Source organism: Chlamydomonas reinhardtii, chromosome 3 (assembly GCF_000002595.2).
Source record: "Chlamydomonas reinhardtii strain CC-503 cw92 mt+ chromosome 3, whole genome shotgun sequence".
Taxonomy (NCBI): Eukaryota; Viridiplantae; Chlorophyta; class Chlorophyceae; order Chlamydomonadales; family Chlamydomonadaceae; genus Chlamydomonas; species Chlamydomonas reinhardtii.
The window spans coordinates 6,284,964-6,306,035 of record NC_057006.1 but is presented as its reverse complement, the minus strand read 5'-3'; the positions used below and the strand labels follow the sequence as shown (position 1 = coordinate 6,306,035).

Sequence of the window (21,072 nt, the reverse complement as noted above, 5' to 3'; positions counted from 1 at the left end):
AGACGGTACTTGTTAACTTGCTTGTTACAGTTGGCACATTTGTTGACGATGCCCCAAGAAACACATGTTATGAGCCCACAAGCAGCCGCACGGCGCGATACAGCAAAAGCGTAAACCTGACAAGCAGCCTCGCGCAGCACGCCCGGGGATTGTAACCCGTCGCGGTCGTGGTTCGGCAAGAGCCAGCGCCTCACCAAGGGCCGATTCCATACACGCACATCATACTACCCTGCCTCAGCCCTTATTGACTATCTCAACCGCGTGCGCCATGTCGCACCCTGCCTCAGTCCAAACTCCCCTGGCATCGTGCGCATTCGTATCCTTGAAGCATCGTCGGTGCCCTGCCTCAGACGCGGCCCAGACCGGGGCCCAGACGGGGTGCCAACCTTTGGGGCGGAGCTCCCCTAAACGCTAAAGACCAGGCATTTTTGGCCCTGGAATGCCGTGGGCAAGCACATGGTTAGAGCCCTTCTCGCTAGCGGCGGCGGCCTACCCCTGAAGGATGTAAACCCTGTGACGGGGAGGGGTAACTATGCTAGAAATGCAAGGGGTGGCTTGAGAATTTGTGGCAAGGAAGGGCACGCGTGGATGGCACCTGGAACGTACACACCGTGGCCATGCGTAGTGCGCCCCAGTGCTGGTGGCCTGGGCCCGTACCTCGCTCCCACATGGGGGCAGACGTCGTGGCCGTCGGCACCGTCGTACTCTGCTCGTTATTCTGCTGCTTCAGATTTGCGACTGTGCATTGGAAACATAGGTTGTGGTGCGGTGATTGTTTAGGTGTACATAACCGTGTCGTTTGCTGATTTGATGCATTAGTGCACGGACGAGTTACTTGAGGGACGTGCCCGCAACCCGTCGTGCGGGCGTGGTCTCGTGGTGGCTGGTGGCGTGGCTGGTGGCACGTTTTAAACTTTCGGGCCAGGAAGGGCTGCGCGCCCATATGGTCGTTATACAATAGTGATAGACACGCACTGGGCGCTAGAAAGCGACCGTGGTTTGACGCGGTCCTCAGAATGTGCCTTTAAAAGACTGGCCCAGGCCCGGGGACACGACTTCCCTGTGACACTTCAGTGGTCACATAGCTTCCAAAAAACTATTATCAAACACAACCTCCTATATCAAGGCCACGCCCCTTCCAGTTCTAACATACATTCGTTGACGTGGCACACAAATGCTTCGCGGCTTTCGCCACACAGGGCGTTCATTGGTTAGGAGTGGGCGAGAAGCGCCCGTAGCCTGCCCCCTTAGGGCTATACGCAGCCAGGGGTCGCGGCGACCCGCGCTGAATGGTGCCGCGCCTTTGCCACCTTCTTCCTCGCGCCCGCTGTCCACACCTCCTCAGTACGCTCCTAGCTACGTTGGTGTGGTGGAAAAGGTGGTCGAAGCCGAGGAGCTGCTCCCACTGCCGGCCCAGGAGTCACCTGCCGATGACCCTTCGTTGGCCAACCCGCTCCAGCGGATGGAGCGGTTATCAACCGGATGGTTCGGTGTCATCATGGTAAGCGCAAGCGCGGATACGTGGATCTCTCGTGGCTTTCCCGCGGCTGATGACCGCCAGACTGCAACGGGTCTTTGACGAGTGAGGCAGGCCTCCTGGGCTCAGCCAGCCGGTGCATCTATAAGAGGGGACGTGTTTGGCGCTACTTGCTGGTCTGGCGCGTTCTCGGGCTTCCCGTCTCGGTGCCGCGAGGGTTGTGGCCTGTCGGTCCTGCCATCAAAGATGCAAACGTTGCGCCGGAACTGCACGCTGCGCAACAGGAGTTTGAGGGCGTCGTGGTGGAGACTTCGGAGGAGACACACCGGCAAGCGTGGCTTCAGGTTGCTGACGAGTTCCGCTTTCGCAAGCCGCTCGGTCAGAGCCTTCGCCGGATAAAGGGCGTGCGCGACGAGGTTGTGGTGTCCCGCATCTTCGGCTGGACGCACAACCCTAGCGTTGCCCGGCAAGTTGCGCAGCGGAAAGCTGAGCTGTATGAGACCCTCATGGGCGGACGTCAGCTCGCAGCCATGCTGGAGACGCGGCCGTTTCTGGAGACGCTGAAGCGGTACAGCATCCCCGTTGCTCTGGCAACGCCGCTCAGCGAGTCCAAAGTGAAGGATGGCCTGCAGCGGCACAACCTTGCACAATACTTCGACGCGGTGGTGACGGCGGAGGACAGCGGCTCAGCGGAGGTGGAGTTCTACTACGCCTACGCAGCAAGCAAGATCCAGCGCCCACCCATCCGCTGCGTCGTCGTGGGGGAGTCCAATACCAGCGTTGAGGCGGCGCACGAGCTGGGCATGAAGTGCGTGGTCGTGACAGGTGCGTCAAGCCCGAGTGAAAGCACTGCAGGGCTGGGGTGGGGCTTCCGCGCCTGTGGCGTGCGGACGCTTGTGCTTGATCATGTCTTGCACTATGCGCTTACATTTGCCTTCAATCTTGCCGCACCACAACGCGTGACCCGATGCACCTGGTCCCTCGCTCTCTTGCCTCAACACAGGCACGAACCCCGTGTTCGACTTCACGGGTGCAGACCTGGTGGTGCGCAACCTGTCGCAACTGTCATTCATGAACATGAAGCGCCTGTTTGCGGAGGAGAGCCTTGTGGAGTCCAAGCTGAACCCGCTGGAGGAGCCAGGGCGCAACCAGGCGGACGACATTGATGATGAGGACGATTACGCGGATGACGACGATGAGGGGTTCCAGCCCATGCGCGGAGCGATGGCGTTTGGTGGGCGGTGGTAAGCGATGCCTGGTGGGCACGGACGGGCCATGCAGAGCGAACGCATGCACGCATGGCGCAGTGCGGTGTAATGATAGCATTTGGCGTACGGACGTAATATTTGATCGTTGATCGGTTCGGTTGCACTCGAGTTCTTTGGTTTGGACAGCGTGGGAAGGTAGGCTAGGTGACATATCGTTCGGCTCTCAACGATGGCTGGAACGGAGCGTTATGTTTGTGATTACGTCCTCTCTAGCAGTCAGGCTGCCGCCTGCTTGCTCTGAGCCGCACACTTGCGGCGCAGGGCAGGTATTTGCCATGGCCGGTTGTGGGCGTAGCTTGATTGTCGCGGCAAGCTGGTGCATAAGCACAAATCATCCTTTCAATGCCTCCACATGCAATGTCTCCCCATGCGAAGATTACGGGAATGTTGGGGCTACACAAGTTGGTGCAGAGCATGGGTGGAACGCGTGTACATTTGTTCTTTGGTGCGTGTTGCGGCGCCTCTCTGTTGAGAGGTGGTCCATTGGTTGGTTCATCATGGTCGAGAGCCTTAGAGTAGGCATGCGAACGCGAGGTAAGAAGGCGCTGCATCCCGTACCGGTATCGGGTACGGATGCCTGGCTGTACCATAAAGGGGCGAGCCATCATGGCACGCCGCGCTGTATCATTATCCCAATTATTCTTTCTACAAACTTGGATGGCGCATGTGGGACTGAAGCGAGGTCGCACGTGACGATGCGGCTGGCAGAAAGCAGTTGGAGAAGCAGAGTGGATTGAGTCCATCGCCTGCGTCAGAACGTTGCGCAAGCGATTGACGGAAAGTTCTCACAATGTAATGTTTGATCCTCAGACACACCTGATCCCAGGGCGTCCTAATGGAATCAGCGTGTTACGGTCTATCCTGGAACGGCAATGCACAGGGCGTATCATCCTGACAGTGATGTTGTGCCCAGGACACGAGCCAGCGAAGCCAAGCTTACTACTAGTCCAGGGGGGGGGTAGAAAGCTCAGATTCTTACCCCATGCTCAAAATTACAGAGCTTTAGGAGAGCATTATGCACGTACTTTTAGTTTCTTAAGGGGGTGTCTGGTGAGGAAGTTCTGGGCCGCCAAAGTTGGGGGGTCGGTCCTCGTCCCTGGGGGTCCGTCGGGTTTCGGGAGCCCATCCTGGCGGATTTCGGGAAGCGCCCCACAAGCAGAACTAGGGGCCAAACGCTGCAGTACGAGGCTCATATTGGCACGTTATGACGTAATAAGCACAAACAAAGCGTGGGAGGGCTAAGTTGCGCGTCCGGGCGTGGACATGTCGGGACATGTCTCCACATTCAACACATGCGCACTGACACAGCTGGGCTCTGAAGCGCTGGTGCGCACGAGTTCACGTCTAACAAGGCTGCCGATGCACGTTGTCCATTCGTCACGCGGCAGAGAGTTGAGCGCGGGGTGGTCTGGGTCGAGGGGATTTCCATGGATAGGATCCCGCCGGTGACCGAAGTCTCAGAACAGGACCGCTGATGACACGGAGTGATAGTGCTCGTCAAGAGGAGTCGATTGACACCACTTTGGTATTAAATGGAGGGGTTTTAACCCCTGAACAACAAGGTTTTGTTCGTCAGGGGGTCGGTCGTCCCCTCAAGGGGGGTCCCGGGGGATTTCGGGGCATGGGGTCTGGCACTTTGTTTCCTACCCCCCCCCCCTGACTAGTCTGCAAGCACCGCGGCGCGCCTGGGCAGCACAAACGTTTAGGACAGGGAATGACAAAAGATTAGAGGCTGTGGCACGGCAGGGCTAATGTTGAATCGCAAGGTTACAGGGATGCAATTGGCTGCGCAAGACAGGAAGTAACAAGGCGTTTGCACTCACGGCACTCAGCACACAGCTCCCCAGCCTCACTGGCGGACTGACACAGTCTGTCATTGTCCGGCTGACCGGGGCATCCGAGATTCCGAGGCACGCGCAATGGCCAGAGCACCGCACCAAAAACACTCCCCTTGTCAACATCCGAACCCATTCATCGTCGCTGCCAAAATCAGTTGTGCATTTTTAGGCTGAGCCCCCTGAGCGAAGCGATCCAGGGGGGGCGAAGCCCCCCAGGATTGCCCCTGTCCGTGCCTGCCTGCCTGCCTGCCTGCCTGCCTGGGCCCAGCGGCAGTGGCGGCGCGCATGTTCGGAGCAGAGGGGGCGGGCAAGGCCACGTGGAGGAGGACAGCGCGGCGCCGCCTTCAAAGCGGCGCCGGCGCGCAGGTTGAGACCTGCCGGTGTTGTCTGGTTAGCGACCTGTGCTGACGAGGATGGCGTAGCGGGCAGTCAGCTGCAGCGGCAGGGGTGTTTTCCTTGCTGTCTGGTTGGCCTGCTGCCTGCTGCACTAGTGCTTGATAGCTGGGCGCGACTGGGCACATATGGCGGGCGGTGCCTGTACCAACCGACCCCGGCTATGTCCGGGAGATGAGGCTAGTATCGGAACCTTCGGCCTCAGACGGAGGACGTGGCGTGGCGGCACAGCCCACTTTTCCCTTGCAAGGGAGAGCCACCTTTTCTTGTTAGGCACCTTCTCAGTACTCGCCTACACGGCTACACATCCTGCTTCACACCTTCGGTGTCCTTATCACCTCCCACCGCCGCCTCCTGCTCCCTCCGCTCCTTGCCCTCGTCCTTCTGCTCCGGCGGCTGCCCTTGCTGCGCCTTTCCCTTGCCTTGCCGCTGCTTCTTCTCCGCCCCTTGCTCCTGCTGCCCCTGCCCCTGCTGCCCTCGCCCCTGCCGCCACTCCTCCGGCAGCTCGTCCAGCTCCACACGCTTCACTAGCGCCACCGGCACCGGCCCCTCGCACAGCAGCACGCCGTTGCTCGACAGGCCAAACTGCAGGCCCGCATCCAGCGCAGCCTGCGGGTCACAGCGGGAGAGGCAGGCGGGTAGGCAGGCGAGACAGGGCAGCGAACATGCGCTTGGGCGGGACGCACTAGGACGTGAGCAAGGAACCGCCAGCCAAAGCATGGAGGTTCGCCGAGCACAACTATGTTAGGAGACTTAGGACCTTTCCCTCCTGGCGATCAGGCCAACATGCCATGCCCCGTGCAGTCATCTGCATGCGCACCTGCAGGTCCAGGCGCAGGTACACCTCGGCCCACTTGTTATTCCGCAGATGGTGCGGCGCCGTGGCGAAGTGCACGTGCGTCCGCTTCATCCGCCGCAGCTCGCCGGAAGACTGGATGGCGCTCCAGCTGCGCGGGCAGAGGGCGGACGAGAGCAGTCAGTGCTGACCGCACCATCAGTGCTATGCTGGCAGCATGGTTGCATGCCCACTGACACCGCAACCCCGTACTGCTGCCCCATCCACGACTTGTACTCCGGGCCCACACTCACCCGTCCACTCCCGTCACGTGCACCGGCACCGGCACCTGGCTGGCTTCCGTCACCGGCTCCAGCACTGCCTCCTCCAGCTCCACGGAGTGGCCCTGGGCGGCCCGGATGCGCGGCGGGTTGGTGGTGTCGTCCAGGACGAACCGCTTCTGCGTAGTGTGAGGAAGCGGGGTGCCCGGCAAGGGTTTCGTGAGGCCACGGGTGGCGGAAGCTATTTGTGCACGGGGTAGAGCAGCAGCCCGTGCAGCGCGGTGTCCGCCTGAGCTTGGAGCACAATTGGCCAATAACGACATACAGTGAGCGGCGCCTACCTTGGGACACGCTGCGACGATTTCCCGCACTTGCTGCTCCGTGGGCTGGTTCTTGAGATGCCGGAGTAGCACGGGCAGGTTGACCCACCCAGCGGCATCCATGGCCCCAGGCGGCGGCTTATGCCGCAGAACCTTGCTCATGTCTTTACTGATGCGAGTCGACGCATCCTCGTTCTGCCGTCGCTTCATCGCACACGTTTGCAGGCGTGCGGCGTTCTGTTTTACAAGCGCTGAGCTGGAGAATGCTTGCTTACTTATTACAGGCGCTAAATTGAAGGTCAAGGTTCGAAGCTGAAGCCGAAGAGGAAAACGCAGCATCCAATATTGAATTTTACACAGTCTGGTCCGCCTTCATAAGATCCTTGATAAACGTACAGCGTGTATACTAAGAATGAAGTTGTTTTCGAGCCCGCAAGCGAGCGTTCTACCAATTGCGCCGAGGCCCGCCAGGGCCCTGCCCGAAGCTGCCTCGCCCTCGCCCGTACCCGCCCATGCCGCCGCCACCGCCGCCCATGCCGCCACCACCGCCACCGCCTTCACTGCTGCCGCCAATTTCATCTTCCCGCCAAGCACCAGACGAAAGCCTCCCAGGGCCTTGGCTTGCGGGGCCACCGCCTAGGCCGCCACCCACACCGCCGTAGCCGCCGCTACTCCGCCCGAGCGACGGCGGCCCCCCGTGATGCTGACCACCAAACGTGGGGCTCGGCGACGTAACTGGCCATATAGAGCCGCCACCGCCACGACCGACCATGCCAGCACCCAATCCCATGCCTCTCCCGCCGCCCATCCCGTGCATACCCATGCCCATGTGTTGCCCTGGCCCCACCGGCGATGGCCGCCCGTCCCCAGAGAACGGCCCACGCCGCCCTGGCTCACCAAACGCGCCGCCACCGGCACCGAATGCCCCATGTCCGAAGCCACCGCCGCCACCAACACTGCCGGCTCCTGGCGCGCCTCCTGGGCCAGCCATGGACCCTGGTCCCGGCCCTGCCATGCCGTACTCCCCGTCCTCGCGGATCTCGCCCTCATCCTCATCCTCCTGGCTGGCTCGCGCCCAGCGGTGGCTGCCCGTGCTGCCCGGCCCTCCGACTCCAGCCGAGGATGTAGGCCCTGAGCCCGGTGCAGCGCCGTAGCCCCCGGTGCCCATGACGCCCGCGTTGCCGAAGGGCGACGCGTGCACGTGCGCACCGCCGAAGCCCGAACCGCTGCCCGGCGCGGGCATGTCGATGTCGCCGTGTGACGGCGGCGGCGGCGGCGGTGCGCCGTAGCTACTCGCGTACAGCGGGTGCGTCGCGAAGCCGCCGCCGATGCCGTGGCTGCCTGACACGAAGTTCGCCGTGCGCGCGGCTGGCCCGCCCGTGTGCTGCAGTGGCTGCGGCCCGCCGCCTGGGCCCGCCGGGCCGGGGCTGAAGGTGTGCTGGCCCATGGGGTGCATCATCTGGCCCGGCGTGGGCAGCGGCGTGGGCATGCCGCTCATGTCCGTGGTGATGATGCTGGGCCGCCGCGATAGGCCCTCCGCTTGGAGAACCTGAGGGTGCATATGTGCAGGGAGGGGACGTTTCATACGAGGGGTGTGGGTGCAACGAGGCGAAAGCTGCGCACACGCACACAAGGGCCGTAGCGACCAGTACGCGTTCATGCAGCGGCTGCCGATACCCATGCTGCGAGTTGACTGCCCCTACCACTATCTGACTGCTCAGCGCTACGACTGCGGACTGAGCGATCTCCTGCCCATCATCCACATTGACGCCGTGCTCCCCGGCCTTCCCTCTCTCTCAGCTTGACCATCCCAGTGACCCCACCCTCTCACGCAAAGCCATCACGCGACCCCGCCCCCCAGCATCCGTCAGTCCCACACGCACCTGCCGCAGCTGCACCACCAGGCGGTGCTTCTCGCCCTCCATCTCCTCCAGCCGCGCCTTGACCTCCTCGATTTTCCGCAGCGTCTCGGCCTCATGAGACTCCACCTCCGCCTTGCGCGCCACCTTGCTATCCCGGTCTGCCGCCAGCCGCTGCTTATCCGCCTGACGCTGCTGTTGCCGCGCCTGTCGCCGCTGCTCCTTGCGCTCCTTCGTGCGTGCCTCTCTGGCCACCGCGCGGGCCTTGGCTATCGCTTGTGCCTTGGCGCGAGCGGCCTCCTCGTTTGACTTCTGCTGGATGTGGCCCTCCGCAAGGCCCTCAGCCGTGGCCCGTGCAGTGGCTGCTACCACAGCCACGGCTGCTGCTTGAGCGTCAACTACCGCCTGGGCGCTGGCAGCTGCAGCCTCAGCAGCCGCGGCCGCTGCGGCTGCGGAGGAGACGGCCGCGGCTGCGTGTGCCTCCTGCTGAGCGACCTCGAGCGCCTTCTTGCGCGCCCGAAGAGCCCGCTTGAAGATCGACAGCCGAATCGGCTCGTCTTGTAGCGGGGGCCATACTCGGTGGCTGCTCGTGGCCTGGCTAGCTGCCCCACCCCGCGTTTCGCGGACTTGCATCCTGGGCAACCGGCGACCCCGCCAAAAGTCAGGGTCGCCGCAGGTCCCTTCTTAATTTCCTGTCAAGTACAATGAACCTAGCACCGGTCAACAAGCCAGTAACAGCGGAGCGTAACAGTAGTCAGGAAGTCGGGACAAGGCCCCAGTACAAGGTAAAACTGGCACAGGTGGGTACTAATTTGCTATGCACGGCAGGGCGTAGTTTGCTCAACGGGTCTGCTGCATGAGGGCGCCATCCTGCTCTGGTGTTTGTGCCAGCCGCTTTCGTTGCTATACAAAAAATTGTGTATCTACTCCAATAGTTTGACTTGAGGCAACACAGTAGTAATCAGACAAGAACTGCATTCACCGACTGTCGCCCGCTCGGGACGTTTCAGGTGCACTGGCCGCTTAAGCTGGGCAGAGAGTAGGACTAGGCGACAAGGTCGCTTTCATCTCGCTGCGCGTTGGAGATGGGCGAAATCGTGCCCGTCTCCAAGCAGGGGCCAGGCTCCGAGAATGCTCTAGCGATTACCCTGGGCCTCGGACCACGGCCCTTGACGCAAGAGGAGTACGAGGAGAGGCTCAAAGGGGTGAGAGAACTTGGCGAGCTTGGGTTTAGGGGAGACGGGGCTGCTTCAAGATGCGGCAGCGGTGGGGCGTGCCGCTGCCTGAGTAACGCGGTGTGCGGCTTGCGTGTGCGCCGTCTGCGCACACCCGCATCTTCACAGTCGGCGCACACCTGCATTTGCGTACGCCACCGCTTTGCAGGCTCAAGAGCTGGAGGAGAAGCTGAAATACATTCAGGAGACGGTCCCCACCAAAGTCTACAACACATCCAGTAGCAGCGCAGGCGCGGGCAGTGGCGACTTCCACCAATACCGGATAGTGAGTACCGATCGGCTGTACCGGTGTTGGGAAGGACTTGGTGGCTGCCGCACTTGGCTTCAAGTATCGACACTGCATGTATTGAGATGTAATCAAATAGCTAGATGTGCAAAGCGGGGTCCTAACGTGGGTCTTCTTTGCTAATGTTTGACGCAGGTCCGGAGAGCAGAGCAGGACCGTGTGCGACGAATGGAGTCGGACTGGGAGAAGAAGAAGCAGGAGGACGAGTACAAGGTGAGTGTCGTATGTACGGCACAGCAGCTGTTGGGAAACGCGTGTGGTCTGGCTGCCGTGGATGGGCTGGGAAGACATGTTGCTGGTTCCAGTACGGTAGGCAAGGTGGGGGAAAGGCATCGCAGCTTCTGTAAGATTGGGACATGTGGTCTCTTTCTGTGATTACCGTGGCGCGCGGAATTTTTACGACGGAAATCATGCCATTCCAGCTCTTTTATTCCTGGGCTGTAGCCCTGGCGATACTGAAGGCAAACTCACATACGTTGCCCCATGCATGCCCCCTACCCTGCTGCAGCGCAAGATGGGAGAGTGGGAGAAGGCCGCTGAGGAGAAGACAGCAAAGAAGCGCGCCAAGCGGCAAAAGCAGAAGGAAAAAAAGAAGGCTAAGAAGGGTCCAGCAGCAGGGCCAGCGGCGGAGGGTGCAGCGGGCAGCAAGGAGGGCTCGGATTCAGACAGCGGCTCGGACGAGGGGCAGCCCGCACTGGACTAGGCTCGGCGACTGTACCATGGGCGGGATGCATGGGAACCAGAAGTCAGGGCGTAGACGTTAGTAATTGAAGTCATTGGTATGGAAGGCTGGCTTGGTCCATGCGACGTCAAGGAGGTCTCGTGCATGCCACCGCATTCCAGGCATGTCAGGCTTGGGCACCCAAAGCAATTATCCCAGGTGATCATGCCAGAGCGAAGAGGGTAGTTGACGATTCAACACGCTTGAGCACGCGGACTGTGTGATACCTCTGAGACTCTGGGTCAATCTGGTGAGTATCAGAGCGCCTGGCGCCTTGAGTGAAGGCGTGCCTCTGGCCGTTGGCGTTGGTGCCCAGGCGCCCATGCATATTGTGTGGCAGTCAAGGTGCTGCCATGTGGACATGTGGGTTTACCCTGTGTAAAGGTGTACCGGGCTATGCGCGAGTGACTGTGCAGCGTCGGAATGCGGGGCCTGTGGTCGTGTGTCCCGGCGCGTGTGCTGACTGCAAGAAGCGTGTGTCCACGCGTGTCTGCCAGCCTATCCCATTCCCCGCGCTCACGCAGCTCAAATCCCCACTGAATTGTGTCATTGCCTCTGCGGCTGCTGTTAGAAGCCCTGCATGGTGCATGCGGGGCGAGCTGGCGGCCGGCCCGCGGGGGCGGGGAAACCTGACACTCCATTGACGCGATTAGATCGAGATCTAGGCTTTCCGGCTTTCATGCACACCGCTTCTCCTCTCTGAAGAAGCTGTTCATGGTATTCATTTTAGCTCCATCTATGAACCTGCTGCATAAAATCTAGGAACCCCGACACTGTGGAAATGCGTCCTTGCAGCTCTCACTGAATCAGTAGGTTAGGGGCTGCGCTACCTACGATGATGACAGGTCCAGGCTGTCTGAGCACCGCGCGGAGCTGCGCCCGGTCTCCGCTATTGGCACAGGTGTGCAAGAATGAGAGTTTCGTTTGGCTTGTCGAGGCGCGCTGGCCGTCAAAATGATCATATCTGCTCCTAAATGCTTGAAGGGATGGTGCTCACACGCTGTGCAAGCTTCGCACCATCGGTCCAGCGCGCACTCGGCCCTGCCTGGTCTTGCCGCGCCGGCCCTTGCACAGCAGGGTAAGTTCTGATGCATCCGGTCGCTTTTCAAGTATTACCGTTACCTATGTTTGTATCGGTTTGCTCCGCGCAGGCGTGCCCCGGGCACTCTTGCCGACTGACGGTGAGCACCTAACCCTCGCTGCGCGCGCGCGCATCGTCCATGAGCTCCCATCAAGTAAGCATCAAAGTCATCGCGAGAGGGAATTTGGGTGGTGGCAACGGTGCGGTTGTGTGCCGACGAGTACTTGCCACGCCGACTGCTCCCTCACTCGGCCCTCTCCCTCGCCCGCGCAGTCTCTCTCCCGGAGCTGGGGCATGAAGCCAGTGTGACCGTGGAGGACCCAATGTTGGAAGTGGAGGCGCTCATTGTGGCCCACGAAGCTGGGTTAGCTAGCGCTCAGTCGGCCGCTGTGCCGCAGCATGCGGTGGCAGGCGTGGCAAGTCCGGCCCAGGAGGCGGACTGCGCAGACTCTGCAACAGCTCGCAGCAGTGGCACTGCCAGCACCAGCAGCTGCAATAGCAGCAGCGGAAGCAGCCAAAGCACAGCAGAGTTATCCGGTCGTCGGCGCGGCGCCGCGCGGTCAACGCCCAGTCGCACGAGGGGGAGAGGCGGTGGCGGCAGCGGGGCAGCCCCAGCAGCACTGCCGTCGGGCGCGCGGACAGGTGCCGCCGCATCCAAACCAGCAAACACGAAACCAGCACCGGTGGCTGCACCGCCAGCATCTGCAGCGGCAGACAGCGCCGCCGCAGCGGCACCCGTGGCGCTGAGCGTGGAGGGCGCTGCAGCCCTGGCGGACCTGCAGGGCAGGACACCAAGCCTGGCAGCCGTGGACTCGGCGCAGCTTGGCCAGCGGCTGGCGGCACTAGCGACGCTTTTAAAGCTCGGCACGGATGTTGCGGCGATGCCGCTGTGCGAGGCGGTGCCTGGGCTGCTGCTACAGGAGCCGGCGGCGCTAGACCGCAGCTGGCGGCGGTTGCGGCACGCTGTGGCGGGGACGGACGACCAGGTGCGGCGGGCCATCTGTGCCGCGCCGCTGTTGCTGCTGCTACCCTCGTCGCGCGTGTCGCAGGTCAGCGGGGTGCTGGCCACGGCGCTGGGCGTGCCGCAGCAGCGCGCGCGGTCGCTCATCCGCGATGTGCCGGCCCTATTTGCAATGCCGCCGGCAACGTTGAGCGAGAAGCTCACAGGCCTGGAGCACCTGCTCTGTTGCTGCAGCAGCACGGGCGGGAATAGCGGGTGCAGCATAGCCAGAACGGCCAGCAGCAATGGCACGGGCAGCAGCACTAGCACCAGCAGCGCAGCCCCTGGCAGCGCCGTCGGCACCAGCGCGACGGCCAAGGCAGCATCAGCGGCGCCCAAGCGGCCAGGGGCTGCCTCCGCTAGCCCAGCCGGTGCAGCGAAAGCCGCGGCGCCAACACCCCGCACCGCGTCGCAGCACGTGCTGGAGCAGGCGGTGCTGCGCGCGCCGCGGCTGCTCACCTTCCGCACTGCCACGTTGCAGTCGCACGCGGCGCAGCTGGCGCTGATGCTGGGCGGCCCCGGCCGCGTGAGCGTGCTGCTGCGCTCTGACCCCGCGCTCCTGGAGCGCAGCCCCGCCTCGCTGGCTGCCAAGATGGCGCTGCTGCGGGAGCTACTGGGCTGCGCGCACCAGCCCGCCGCGGTGGCGGTGCTGGTGGGCCGGGCGCCGGGGCTGCTGCACCGCTCCGCCAGCGCACTGGCGCGCGGCTGCCGCTCGCTGTCCATCTGGAGCCTCAGCCCGCGCACCAAGCTGCGCATGGCGCTGGCGCGGCCCGGGCTGCTGCAGCTGGGCTGGCGCGAGCTGCACGGGCGCTGCCGCTGGCTGCGGCGGCTGATTCTGTCCAACGGCTACTACCACGCGGCGCTGCGGCGGCTGCCGCCCAGCCTGCTGGCGGCACTGGTGGCAGCCCTGCCCGGTTGCTGGGCGCGGCTGCAGTACCTAGCGGACAGCAACCAGGAGGGCGCGCTGCCGCTGATGGAGGCGGTGGAATGTGAGCAGGCGGCGTTTGAGGCGCGGCATCCAGAGTTCGCGAAGTGGTATTCGTGGAAGGTGAAGCAGATGGTGAGTGGACGGTTGGGGGCTGAAGGGTCGGGACTGTGTTTGTGTGTGCGGGTTGGGTGTGTGTTCTGCTTGGGCAGGGGTGGACATCTTGTCAGCATGTCAGCCTGCCAGGTTGATGTGGAGCGGTGTCGTAGCTATGATACGCCATGGTTGCAGCTGCTGTGGTAGTCACTGATGCTGAACGAGTCCTCCGCTGTGGCACACATAATCGTGCAGGGTACCGACAACCCCTGGCGCGGCGCCCGCCGTGTGCGCGGCATCGGCTCCGCCCCTGCAGCGGCCACAGGCAAGTGCTCTGCTGTACTGGGTGTAACAAGGGGCCATTCACGGGTGTGACCTGTGACGGATGCTTATGGTGGCTTCTGCGTCGCGACACAGTCTCCGAACATGTTGTATCTTTGTGTGCCTATGACTACGCAGGCGTCAAGCCGCGCCGGTCTTACGCCCGGCGGAACGGGCAGCAGCAGTCGCAGCAGGCGGGCACGGACCAGCAACCCACCGTGCCGGTGGTGCTGACGGAGGCGGGCATGGTGCGCAGCGGCGGCGCCACTGTGAACCGCCCGCGCCGCGTGGTGCAGCAGCGGCTAAACGAGCCGGCGGAGGGGGAGGCGGCAGCCCTAGTGGATGTGGTTGAGCCCGCTATGGCGGGGTCTGCGGCCACTGCCAATGACGGCGATGTGGTGGCGGTTGACCAGCCGGCGGCTGCGGCCCCGCGTGAGGGCGCGGCGCCGGACTCGCCGCGGCGGAGGAGCCGGCGGTAGCTGTGCATGTGGCTTTACTGTGCACACGGAATGCTGTATGTGTGTGGGGCCGGCTGGGTCAGGTTGCACTACAGCGTTTTAGGCTGGTTGCGCTCACTGTTCTGGTTACGGGGCGCTAGGAGGCCAGGCATAGCAGCGGCACACGCGCTTTGTTCGCGGCTGCCAACGTCGTGGCTGGAAATGGAAGCTGCACGACGTGAGGCACATGCAAGGCGGCGTGCAGATGGAGTGGTTATGGGGTTCTGGGCTGTACGACAACGAACAGGACTCGTCCGGCACCGGAGGCCGCAGCGGCGCGAGTGGGGAGCGGATTTGATGCGGCGGTGCGGGAGCGGAAGCGACACACTGCCTCGGGGGGCACTCTAGCGGTGCCGCTTGATGGCCCCAGGCTGGGCCAAGATTGATAAGCTGTTTGGAAGACTTGCATGGCACAGGGGAGGTAGGCATGCAACATGTAACATTAACTGTGCAAGGCCAACGTTGTTGCCCAACGGCAGACCTGGAAGGATTGGAGATTCCACAACACACACAGTTCGAAACCGGCTACGGTACTCCACACAACGCAATGTGCCGATGCATGAAACGCCCGGGACCTCTTCCTCCGCACCACCGCCGCACCACTCAACGCCAAGTCAGACGGTACGACAGCAGCCGCCGCTGCGTCGCCACCACCACAAGCGCACCGCCCGCCCCGGGCCCCCCCTCCGTGCCCTGCGCCGCCGCCACCTCCACCAGCCGCGCCCCCAGCACGCTCTCGCCCTCCTCCAGCCCCAGCTCCACCACCTGCTGCCGCCCGTACTCCTCCCTGGAGCTCGTGAAGCCGTACACGTACATGAAGCGCTGACTCTCCACCAGCACCGCAGACAGCACCCCGCCGGCACCGCTGCTACTGGCGCTGCCGCTGCTGCAGCCAGTGCCTGCGCTGCCCAGCAGTAGGTGGCGCTTGTAGGTCTTGCCGGCGGCCACGTAGGCCAGGGCGGGGATGCTGACCGCGTGCGTCACCTGCGTGGCGCAGCAAGCCAGGCCCCCAGGCGTGAGTCATGCATTTCCATCACACCCAAACCCACATAGCCAGCACCTCATAATCGCACGCCTCACAGCCAGTGAAGTCACTGCCGTGGCGCGCTCGCCCGCGACTCAGCCTGCCATCCTGCCTACCTGCGGCGCTGGGTCTGAGGCGCCTGCGTCGCCTCCAGCCCCCTGCGCGCCCACGTCCAGCCGCACCACGGCGCAGTCCACATCATCGGTCACGCCCAGCAGCAGCGCCGGCCGGGCCGCGGCCGTGGCCGCCGCCGGCGCCCGCAGCGGGCCATCCGCTGTCAGCAGCCGGTGCGCGTGACAGGACAGGCGCCAGTAGGGCCGCTGCGTCTGCAGGGCGGCAGTGTCTCATGCTCAGGACTCAGGGGAGGACCTCACTCAAGGACGAACAAGCGCTTGCGGGTGGTGCCTGCACATGCCTGACGGCTGCTCCGCGAACCCGCACATCCCGCTACACTTTGACCCCCGGCAGGCCCGCTGCGGTCTGCCTCCACGCCTCACCTTGTCGGTGCTGCCGCCCGCGCCGCCGCCCAGCCGCCACGCCGCCAGGTCCAGCACCGGCTCCCCGCCCATGGCCCCAACGCCGTCCGGCCCGCTCTCCTTGTACAGGTCGGCCCACTGCGCCAGCGGCACCGCCTTGTCCCTCTCACTGCTGGTCAGGTGCGCCAGCCGAGCCACCGCCTGCTCCAGAGTGCGCGGGTCCATGTCGTCGTCGTCGTCGCCGGCAGCGGGTGGCGCGTTGGCGGCGTCGTCGGCCGCCGCCGCTGCCTCCATGGCCGCCACCGAGGGCTTGCCGCTGGGCCCTGCAGGACCAGACGGGGACATGAATGACAAGTCGCCGAAGGACGTGGATGAGACTTGCTGATGAGCACGTGTGCGGTGTGCAGCTTCAAAGGTTCGTCCCGCCAACAATGCCAGGCAGATGTGCACTCGCCTGGAGCCTGCGATGCGTCCTCCTCGTCCTCCTCCTCAAGCCCCGCCGTGTTGGGGTCAAACCCCACCACCGCGACCGGCGCGGCACCGGCAGCAGCGGCGTATACCCGTACCACGTAGGGCGCCAGCTTGGTACGCTGCAGCCGTCAAAGTGAAACGCGCGACGTCAAAGGCGGCGATACACATTTTCACTTGATCACAGCGCACGTCTTGCACGCAGGGTCTCACAACACGCCGATGGTCCCGGCATCCGCTGCGCACTCGGGCTTGTGCCCTCGCCCTGGTACAGCCACACCGTCCTTGTCTCTGCGGCTCCCATGATCCACCGCGCATGGCCACCAGCCCACCACACCTCCCGTGCCTGCCCCGGGCCCTCACCAGGAGCAGTTGCACCCCGAGCGTCTCCAGCCGCAGCCGCCCCTCCGCGTCCACGCCCGGCCGCAGCGTCACCGCGAACAGCTCGCAGCACCCGGGGGTGGAGGCGCCACGGCTGCGAATGGCCCAGACCACAGCCGTGATGTCGCCTGGGGCGGGGGGACGGAGCACACATGTCAACTCACATACGCTTTGGCACCTGGCAAAGGGGGGCGTGGCACATCACAAGGGGTGGTGCGTCGAGCCAAGCCAGCTCCCCACCAAGAAAGAAGGACCGCAGGAGCACTGCCCCAAACATTGCTGAGGCGTTGCAAAGCGGCTGCATGCCAATGCTCGCCAGGCAAGCTACAGCCATCGTCACCGCCGTCACCAATGTGTTCCAGTCGGCCTCCCGCACCGCTCCCAACCCACCATTGGCGTGCTCCACGGCGGCCTCCAGAGTCACAGGCCGGACCCCGGCCAGCGGGGCGCGCGGCCGCACCGGGAACACTGGATTGCTCATCTGAGCCGCCGAGCCGCTGCCGCCGCTGTTGCCGCCGCTGTTGCCGCCGCCGCCGGCCGGCACCCGCACCAGCACCAGGTCGCCGTGGCCACGTGACAGCAGCACCTGGAAGGGCCGCGCCGACTCGTACTGAGACGGCTGCTGCCGGTCGGTGGGCGCCGCTCCGGTGGTGGTGCCGGCGGCGCCTGCACCGGGCTCCTGCTGCGCAGGCTGCTGCGCGTGCGGCGCCACCACTGCCAGGCTACAGTCCAGCACCGCCTCCACCGAGCCGCCCACAGCCTCCGCACCCGCGCCGCCCGTCAGCTCTGCAGCACGCGGGGCATTGCAGTACGCCTGTAACGTTTGCCCAAGGCACTCAGGAGGAGTGACGTGCGCGTGGCGCCCCGCACTGCTGTGGCCAGCTGTGCTTCCAAACGGCAGATCGCTGTGCGAATGTGCCACGCCTGTCGCGCCGTTGCCCCCTGCCTCTTGCCCTTTGCCCTGCTACGCACCCGCGACCTGCATCGGTAGCAGGCCCGCATCCGCATTCGGCACAGGCAGCAGCTCAAAGACGCGGTGCGCCGCCGACCCGTCCTGCTGCGTGAACACAAACAGGCGGCCCTCGCTCTGCAGGACGTGGTTCCGGGTCACGGAAGCCTGCGTGTGCAGGAAGTCCACCGAGCTAGACACGATGCCAGCAGCGTGTCCATATAACTCCAGGTCATGTCGCTTAACGGAAGCGAGTGGTTGCAGTCTCCAGCTGCTGAACTGCGAATGCAGTAGGTCGCGGTTGAGCGCGAGCTCCATGTCTTCAGGGTGCGACTACTGTAATTTAAACGAATGCTACGATGCAGACGTAATTTAGAGTTGCAAGGGCTGCAGAAGCCGGGGCACATGAATGTCATCGATGCAACACCCATGCACCTCTTAGTGCTCGCCAATGGCGTTGCGTTGCATACATTATTATTTGTAATGGCTGTAGGTACTTCTGTGGGCATTTGGCGGCGAGCTGGGCTAGTTTGTGCTGCAAGCCGTGCAAGGACCGGCTTACTTTGTCGGGCAACTATGACAACACAACCAGCAACAAATGTAAAGCCCACCTTGCGCGGTGTAGTCTTCGGTAAGCGTCGACAAGCCACAATCGCACACCATGAAGGATTCACCAGTCGTTGAGCTTGGCGATGCTGCACACAAGTTGCACTGTGGCTGGATACATTGAATTGAAGGGGTTCCAGGGGTTCCAGCGAGCGGTGTGGAGGTCGCCACGCACGCCAGGGGCCACGGCACGCCTGTCGCCTACACCAACGCCACTGGGTGCTTCCACTAGGGCCCGCCTCTTGAGTCTTGACCACCGCAATCTTGCTCCCTTCCACCTGCAGACATGGATGGAACGTTACTTAAGCCCGTAATTGACTTTGCGGAGATGCGGCGGCGCGTGGGCTTGACTCCTGAGATGGGTGATATCCTTGACACAATCAACCAGTGGCCGGAGGAGCGGCGGGCGCAGGCGTACGCAACCATCGCAGAGATTGAGGAGCAGGTGTGTCACTGTGTGGTGTGTTGAAGTGGGGAAGTGCAAAATTAATTGATGACTGGCATGAAGAGAGGCGGAGCGGGGCATGAGCTCAGCAGAGGGCGCTGGTGGCAACAAAGTCTGGTGACACTGCCTGCTGTTGCTTGGTGTCGCTTCCCCTCACGGGCGCTGGAGCCTCTGCTTCAGAAAACAAAGCACTCTAATCTTCATATCAGCAGCATTCTTCATGTCAGCCACGTTCATATGACGTGCTTTCTCCGTTGGCCATTGCTGTACACCACGTTAGGCCCTCAAGGACATGTCAGTAATGCCGGGGGCGCATGAACTGTGCGCCTTCCTGGACCGCAGCGGGTTGCCCAGGTGCGTCACACATTTGGCCAAGCGACCCACTTGCGTTTGCTGCCGATGTGCTGGGCAGGGAGCCGTAGCGTCTGAGCACTGTCACACGATGTCAGCGTCAATAACACTGTCTTGCGCGCCCGTCATGTTTCCCCACATATGTGTGTTAAAGAGCAAAAGGAAAACATTGCGCAAAGACATATGTGTTAAAAAACGAAACGAAAGCCCGCCCAATGACGCGACGGAGTTACTTACCGATACCCACCAAAGACATATGTGTGTGTGTGTGTGTGTCCAACTGCCGCCGCGCGCAGGGGCCTCATCACACGCAACGTGCGGCACAGTGTGCACTACTTCCACGAGTTCCTGGGGTTGCAGCCCTTCCAGCCCGCCATCACCCGGGAGTGCGAGTTCCCGTACAAGTAAGAGCCGGGCTGTGACAGTGCGGGTCGCGGCAGAGCAGCCACCATAGCTGCTGTGATCATGCATGGCTGCACGGGGGCAGTCATTGAAGTGCAGTCGCAGCAGATGCCGCATGCCGTAGCCGCGCCGCGCTGACCCCTTTCGCCGGCGCTTCAATCCTTGGCCCTCGCGCCATCATGCCTCAGGCCCAGCCCGGCGGCCCTGCAGCACATCGCGCAGTCGTGGGGCGTGCTGCCAGGCGAGGTGATGATGGTGGGCGACTCGATCAAGGTACGTGCCTGCGTGGCGAGAGCAAGCCGGCACATGTTCGGCGTACAGGGTCGTGCGGCCGCCGCTGCTGCCTGATGTACGGCCAAGACAACGACGTCTGTAACCGGTTTCCTGTCTGCCCTCAAAACCTCGCATGTTCCATGTTTATTGGCGGCGCCATACCCATCCGCTCAGGACGACATTGTGAGTCAAGCTGCGGCGAGTTGCGGAGCGGCCATCAGTACGGCAGCATCCGGGCGCACCTAGGTGGCAAGCTAGCTAGGAGTCGCGTTACTGAGGCATGTGTATTTTTGGGCCGAACCTCTGCTCCACATCAAGCGCTGGGCTTGCACTGGGGTTGCCCACGCCCGTCATACGTGTTCGTCCTGGGGAGGCCCGCATGGCGCCATTGTGCCCCGCCCCCGCTCCCGCCCCAACCGTCTGCAGGTGAGCGGCAACCGTGCGGGCTCCCTGACGGTGTATCTGGACAACGGCGGAGCGGGCGGCCCTCCCGCGCACACACCGGACAGCTTCAGCGGCGAGCAGCGGCCCACACACGTGGTGAGCCACTGCCCCGGGCTCGGAAAGCCCCGGATGGCATAGTTGCAAACGCTGTGATTCGGTTTCTCACGCCATGCTTGTGGTCGGAGAGACAGTTGCATCATGGCGAGCGCTGCCTGTAATGTCGCGTCGGGGCTATGCGCTGCCGCACGTGTACGGACCTGGGGAGACGATCTTTTTTGACACTGCCGTTGTCGGGCCGCAGGTGTCGAGTCTGGCGGACCTTCAGGCGCTCATAGAGCGGGACTACGCACTGGTGGCGCCGCCGGGCATGGAGGTGACCGCGGCATAGTGCCGCCGGCATCGTGGGTTGTGGTACCGGTGTTAAAGTGCACGAAGGAAAACAAAGCGCAAAGATGTGTGTTGTGTTCGATGACACATATGAAGAAGACTATACGCTATACATATGTGTATGGACCGGGGGACTTGAGTGGAATGAACAGGTTGGCTTGGCGGAGTATAAAGGCACGCGGCGGGTGGGCGGCAGCCAGATGAGAGGCGAGGGAGTGCGACCCGTGGCAGTAACTGGATGTCTGAGCTCAGACGACAATGGTAGTCGTCGGCTGGCACACCGCGGCAGTTCCGGGCAGTGTGGGCCCCAAGGCGTAACGCATATCTTGGCTGCCAAGCTCCGTCACCTCACTCGATGCTCGTCATAAGTATGCACCTCAGAACGCTACCGACATTTGCTGGTACGTGTACACCTAATCTCGAGCCACCCCCCCCCCCTTATAGACGTTCCAGGTCCGTCTTGTCAGGTGTACCAATGTAACCTTGCAGCGCA

General features: G+C 63.0%; 7 protein-coding genes across 7 annotated transcripts; 4 read left to right on the top strand and 3 right to left on the bottom strand.

Annotated features, from left to right (window-relative positions):
* The first annotated feature begins 965 nt into the window (after positions 1–965).
* On the top strand, positions 966–3,553 carry CHLRE_03g193300v5 (uncharacterized protein). The gene is made up of 3 exons (XM_001693202.2): positions 966–1,501; positions 1,762–2,302; positions 2,481–3,553. Exons 1-3 carry the CDS (start codon positions 1,463–1,465, stop codon positions 2,723–2,725), a joined length of 825 nt encoding a protein of 274 aa, XP_001693254.2. The 5' UTR covers positions 966–1,462; the 3' UTR covers positions 2,726–3,553.
* Positions 3,554–4,536: 983 nt separating this feature from the next.
* Positions 4,537–6,645, bottom strand: CHLRE_03g193250v5 (uncharacterized protein). The gene is made up of 4 exons (XM_043061210.1): positions 6,374–6,645; positions 6,066–6,211; positions 5,797–5,923; positions 4,537–5,585 (listed from the first exon to the last, which is right to left on the bottom strand). The coding sequence occupies exons 1-4, from the start codon at positions 6,512–6,514 to the stop codon at positions 5,277–5,279; spliced, it is 723 nt and encodes a 240-aa protein (XP_042926339.1). The 5' UTR covers positions 6,515–6,645; the 3' UTR covers positions 4,537–5,276.
* Positions 6,646–6,692: 47 nt separating this feature from the next.
* On the bottom strand, positions 6,693–9,015 carry CHLRE_03g193200v5 (uncharacterized protein). The gene is made up of 2 exons (XM_043061209.1): positions 8,236–9,015; positions 6,693–7,901 (listed from the first exon to the last, which is right to left on the bottom strand). Exons 1-2 carry the CDS (start codon positions 8,842–8,844, stop codon positions 6,798–6,800), a joined length of 1,713 nt encoding a protein of 570 aa, XP_042926338.1. The 5' UTR covers positions 8,845–9,015; the 3' UTR covers positions 6,693–6,797.
* A 110-nt stretch (positions 9,016–9,125) lies between these two features.
* Positions 9,126–10,936, top strand: CHLRE_03g193150v5 (uncharacterized protein). The gene is made up of 4 exons (XM_001693201.2): positions 9,126–9,416; positions 9,595–9,711; positions 9,868–9,945; positions 10,241–10,936. The coding sequence occupies exons 1-4, from the start codon at positions 9,297–9,299 to the stop codon at positions 10,433–10,435; spliced, it is 510 nt and encodes a 169-aa protein (XP_001693253.1). The 5' UTR covers positions 9,126–9,296; the 3' UTR covers positions 10,436–10,936.
* Positions 10,937–11,175: 239 nt separating this feature from the next.
* Positions 11,176–14,825, top strand: CHLRE_03g193100v5 (uncharacterized protein). The gene is made up of 6 exons (XM_043061208.1): positions 11,176–11,354; positions 11,438–11,531; positions 11,605–11,688; positions 11,808–13,594; positions 13,811–13,880; positions 14,015–14,825. The coding sequence occupies exons 1-6, from the start codon at positions 11,289–11,291 to the stop codon at positions 14,353–14,355; spliced, it is 2,442 nt and encodes an 813-aa protein (XP_042926337.1). The 5' UTR covers positions 11,176–11,288; the 3' UTR covers positions 14,356–14,825.
* Positions 14,826–14,853: 28 nt separating this feature from the next.
* Positions 14,854–18,015, bottom strand: CHLRE_03g193050v5 (uncharacterized protein). The gene is made up of 7 exons (XM_043061207.1): positions 17,695–18,015; positions 17,113–17,508; positions 16,705–16,850; positions 16,328–16,463; positions 15,895–16,196; positions 15,514–15,723; positions 14,854–15,357 (listed from the first exon to the last, which is right to left on the bottom strand). The coding sequence occupies exons 1-7, from the start codon at positions 17,987–17,989 to the stop codon at positions 14,977–14,979; spliced, it is 1,866 nt and encodes a 621-aa protein (XP_042926336.1). The 5' UTR covers positions 17,990–18,015; the 3' UTR covers positions 14,854–14,976.
* A 160-nt stretch (positions 18,016–18,175) lies between these two features.
* CHLRE_03g193000v5 (uncharacterized protein) lies at positions 18,176–21,072 on the top strand. The gene is made up of 8 exons (XM_001693199.2): positions 18,176–18,302; positions 18,562–18,722; positions 19,003–19,076; positions 19,370–19,477; positions 19,664–19,748; positions 19,923–19,931; positions 20,175–20,288; positions 20,494–21,072. Exons 2-8 carry the CDS (start codon positions 18,564–18,566, stop codon positions 20,578–20,580), a joined length of 636 nt encoding a protein of 211 aa, XP_001693251.2. The 5' UTR covers positions 18,176–18,302; positions 18,562–18,563; the 3' UTR covers positions 20,581–21,072.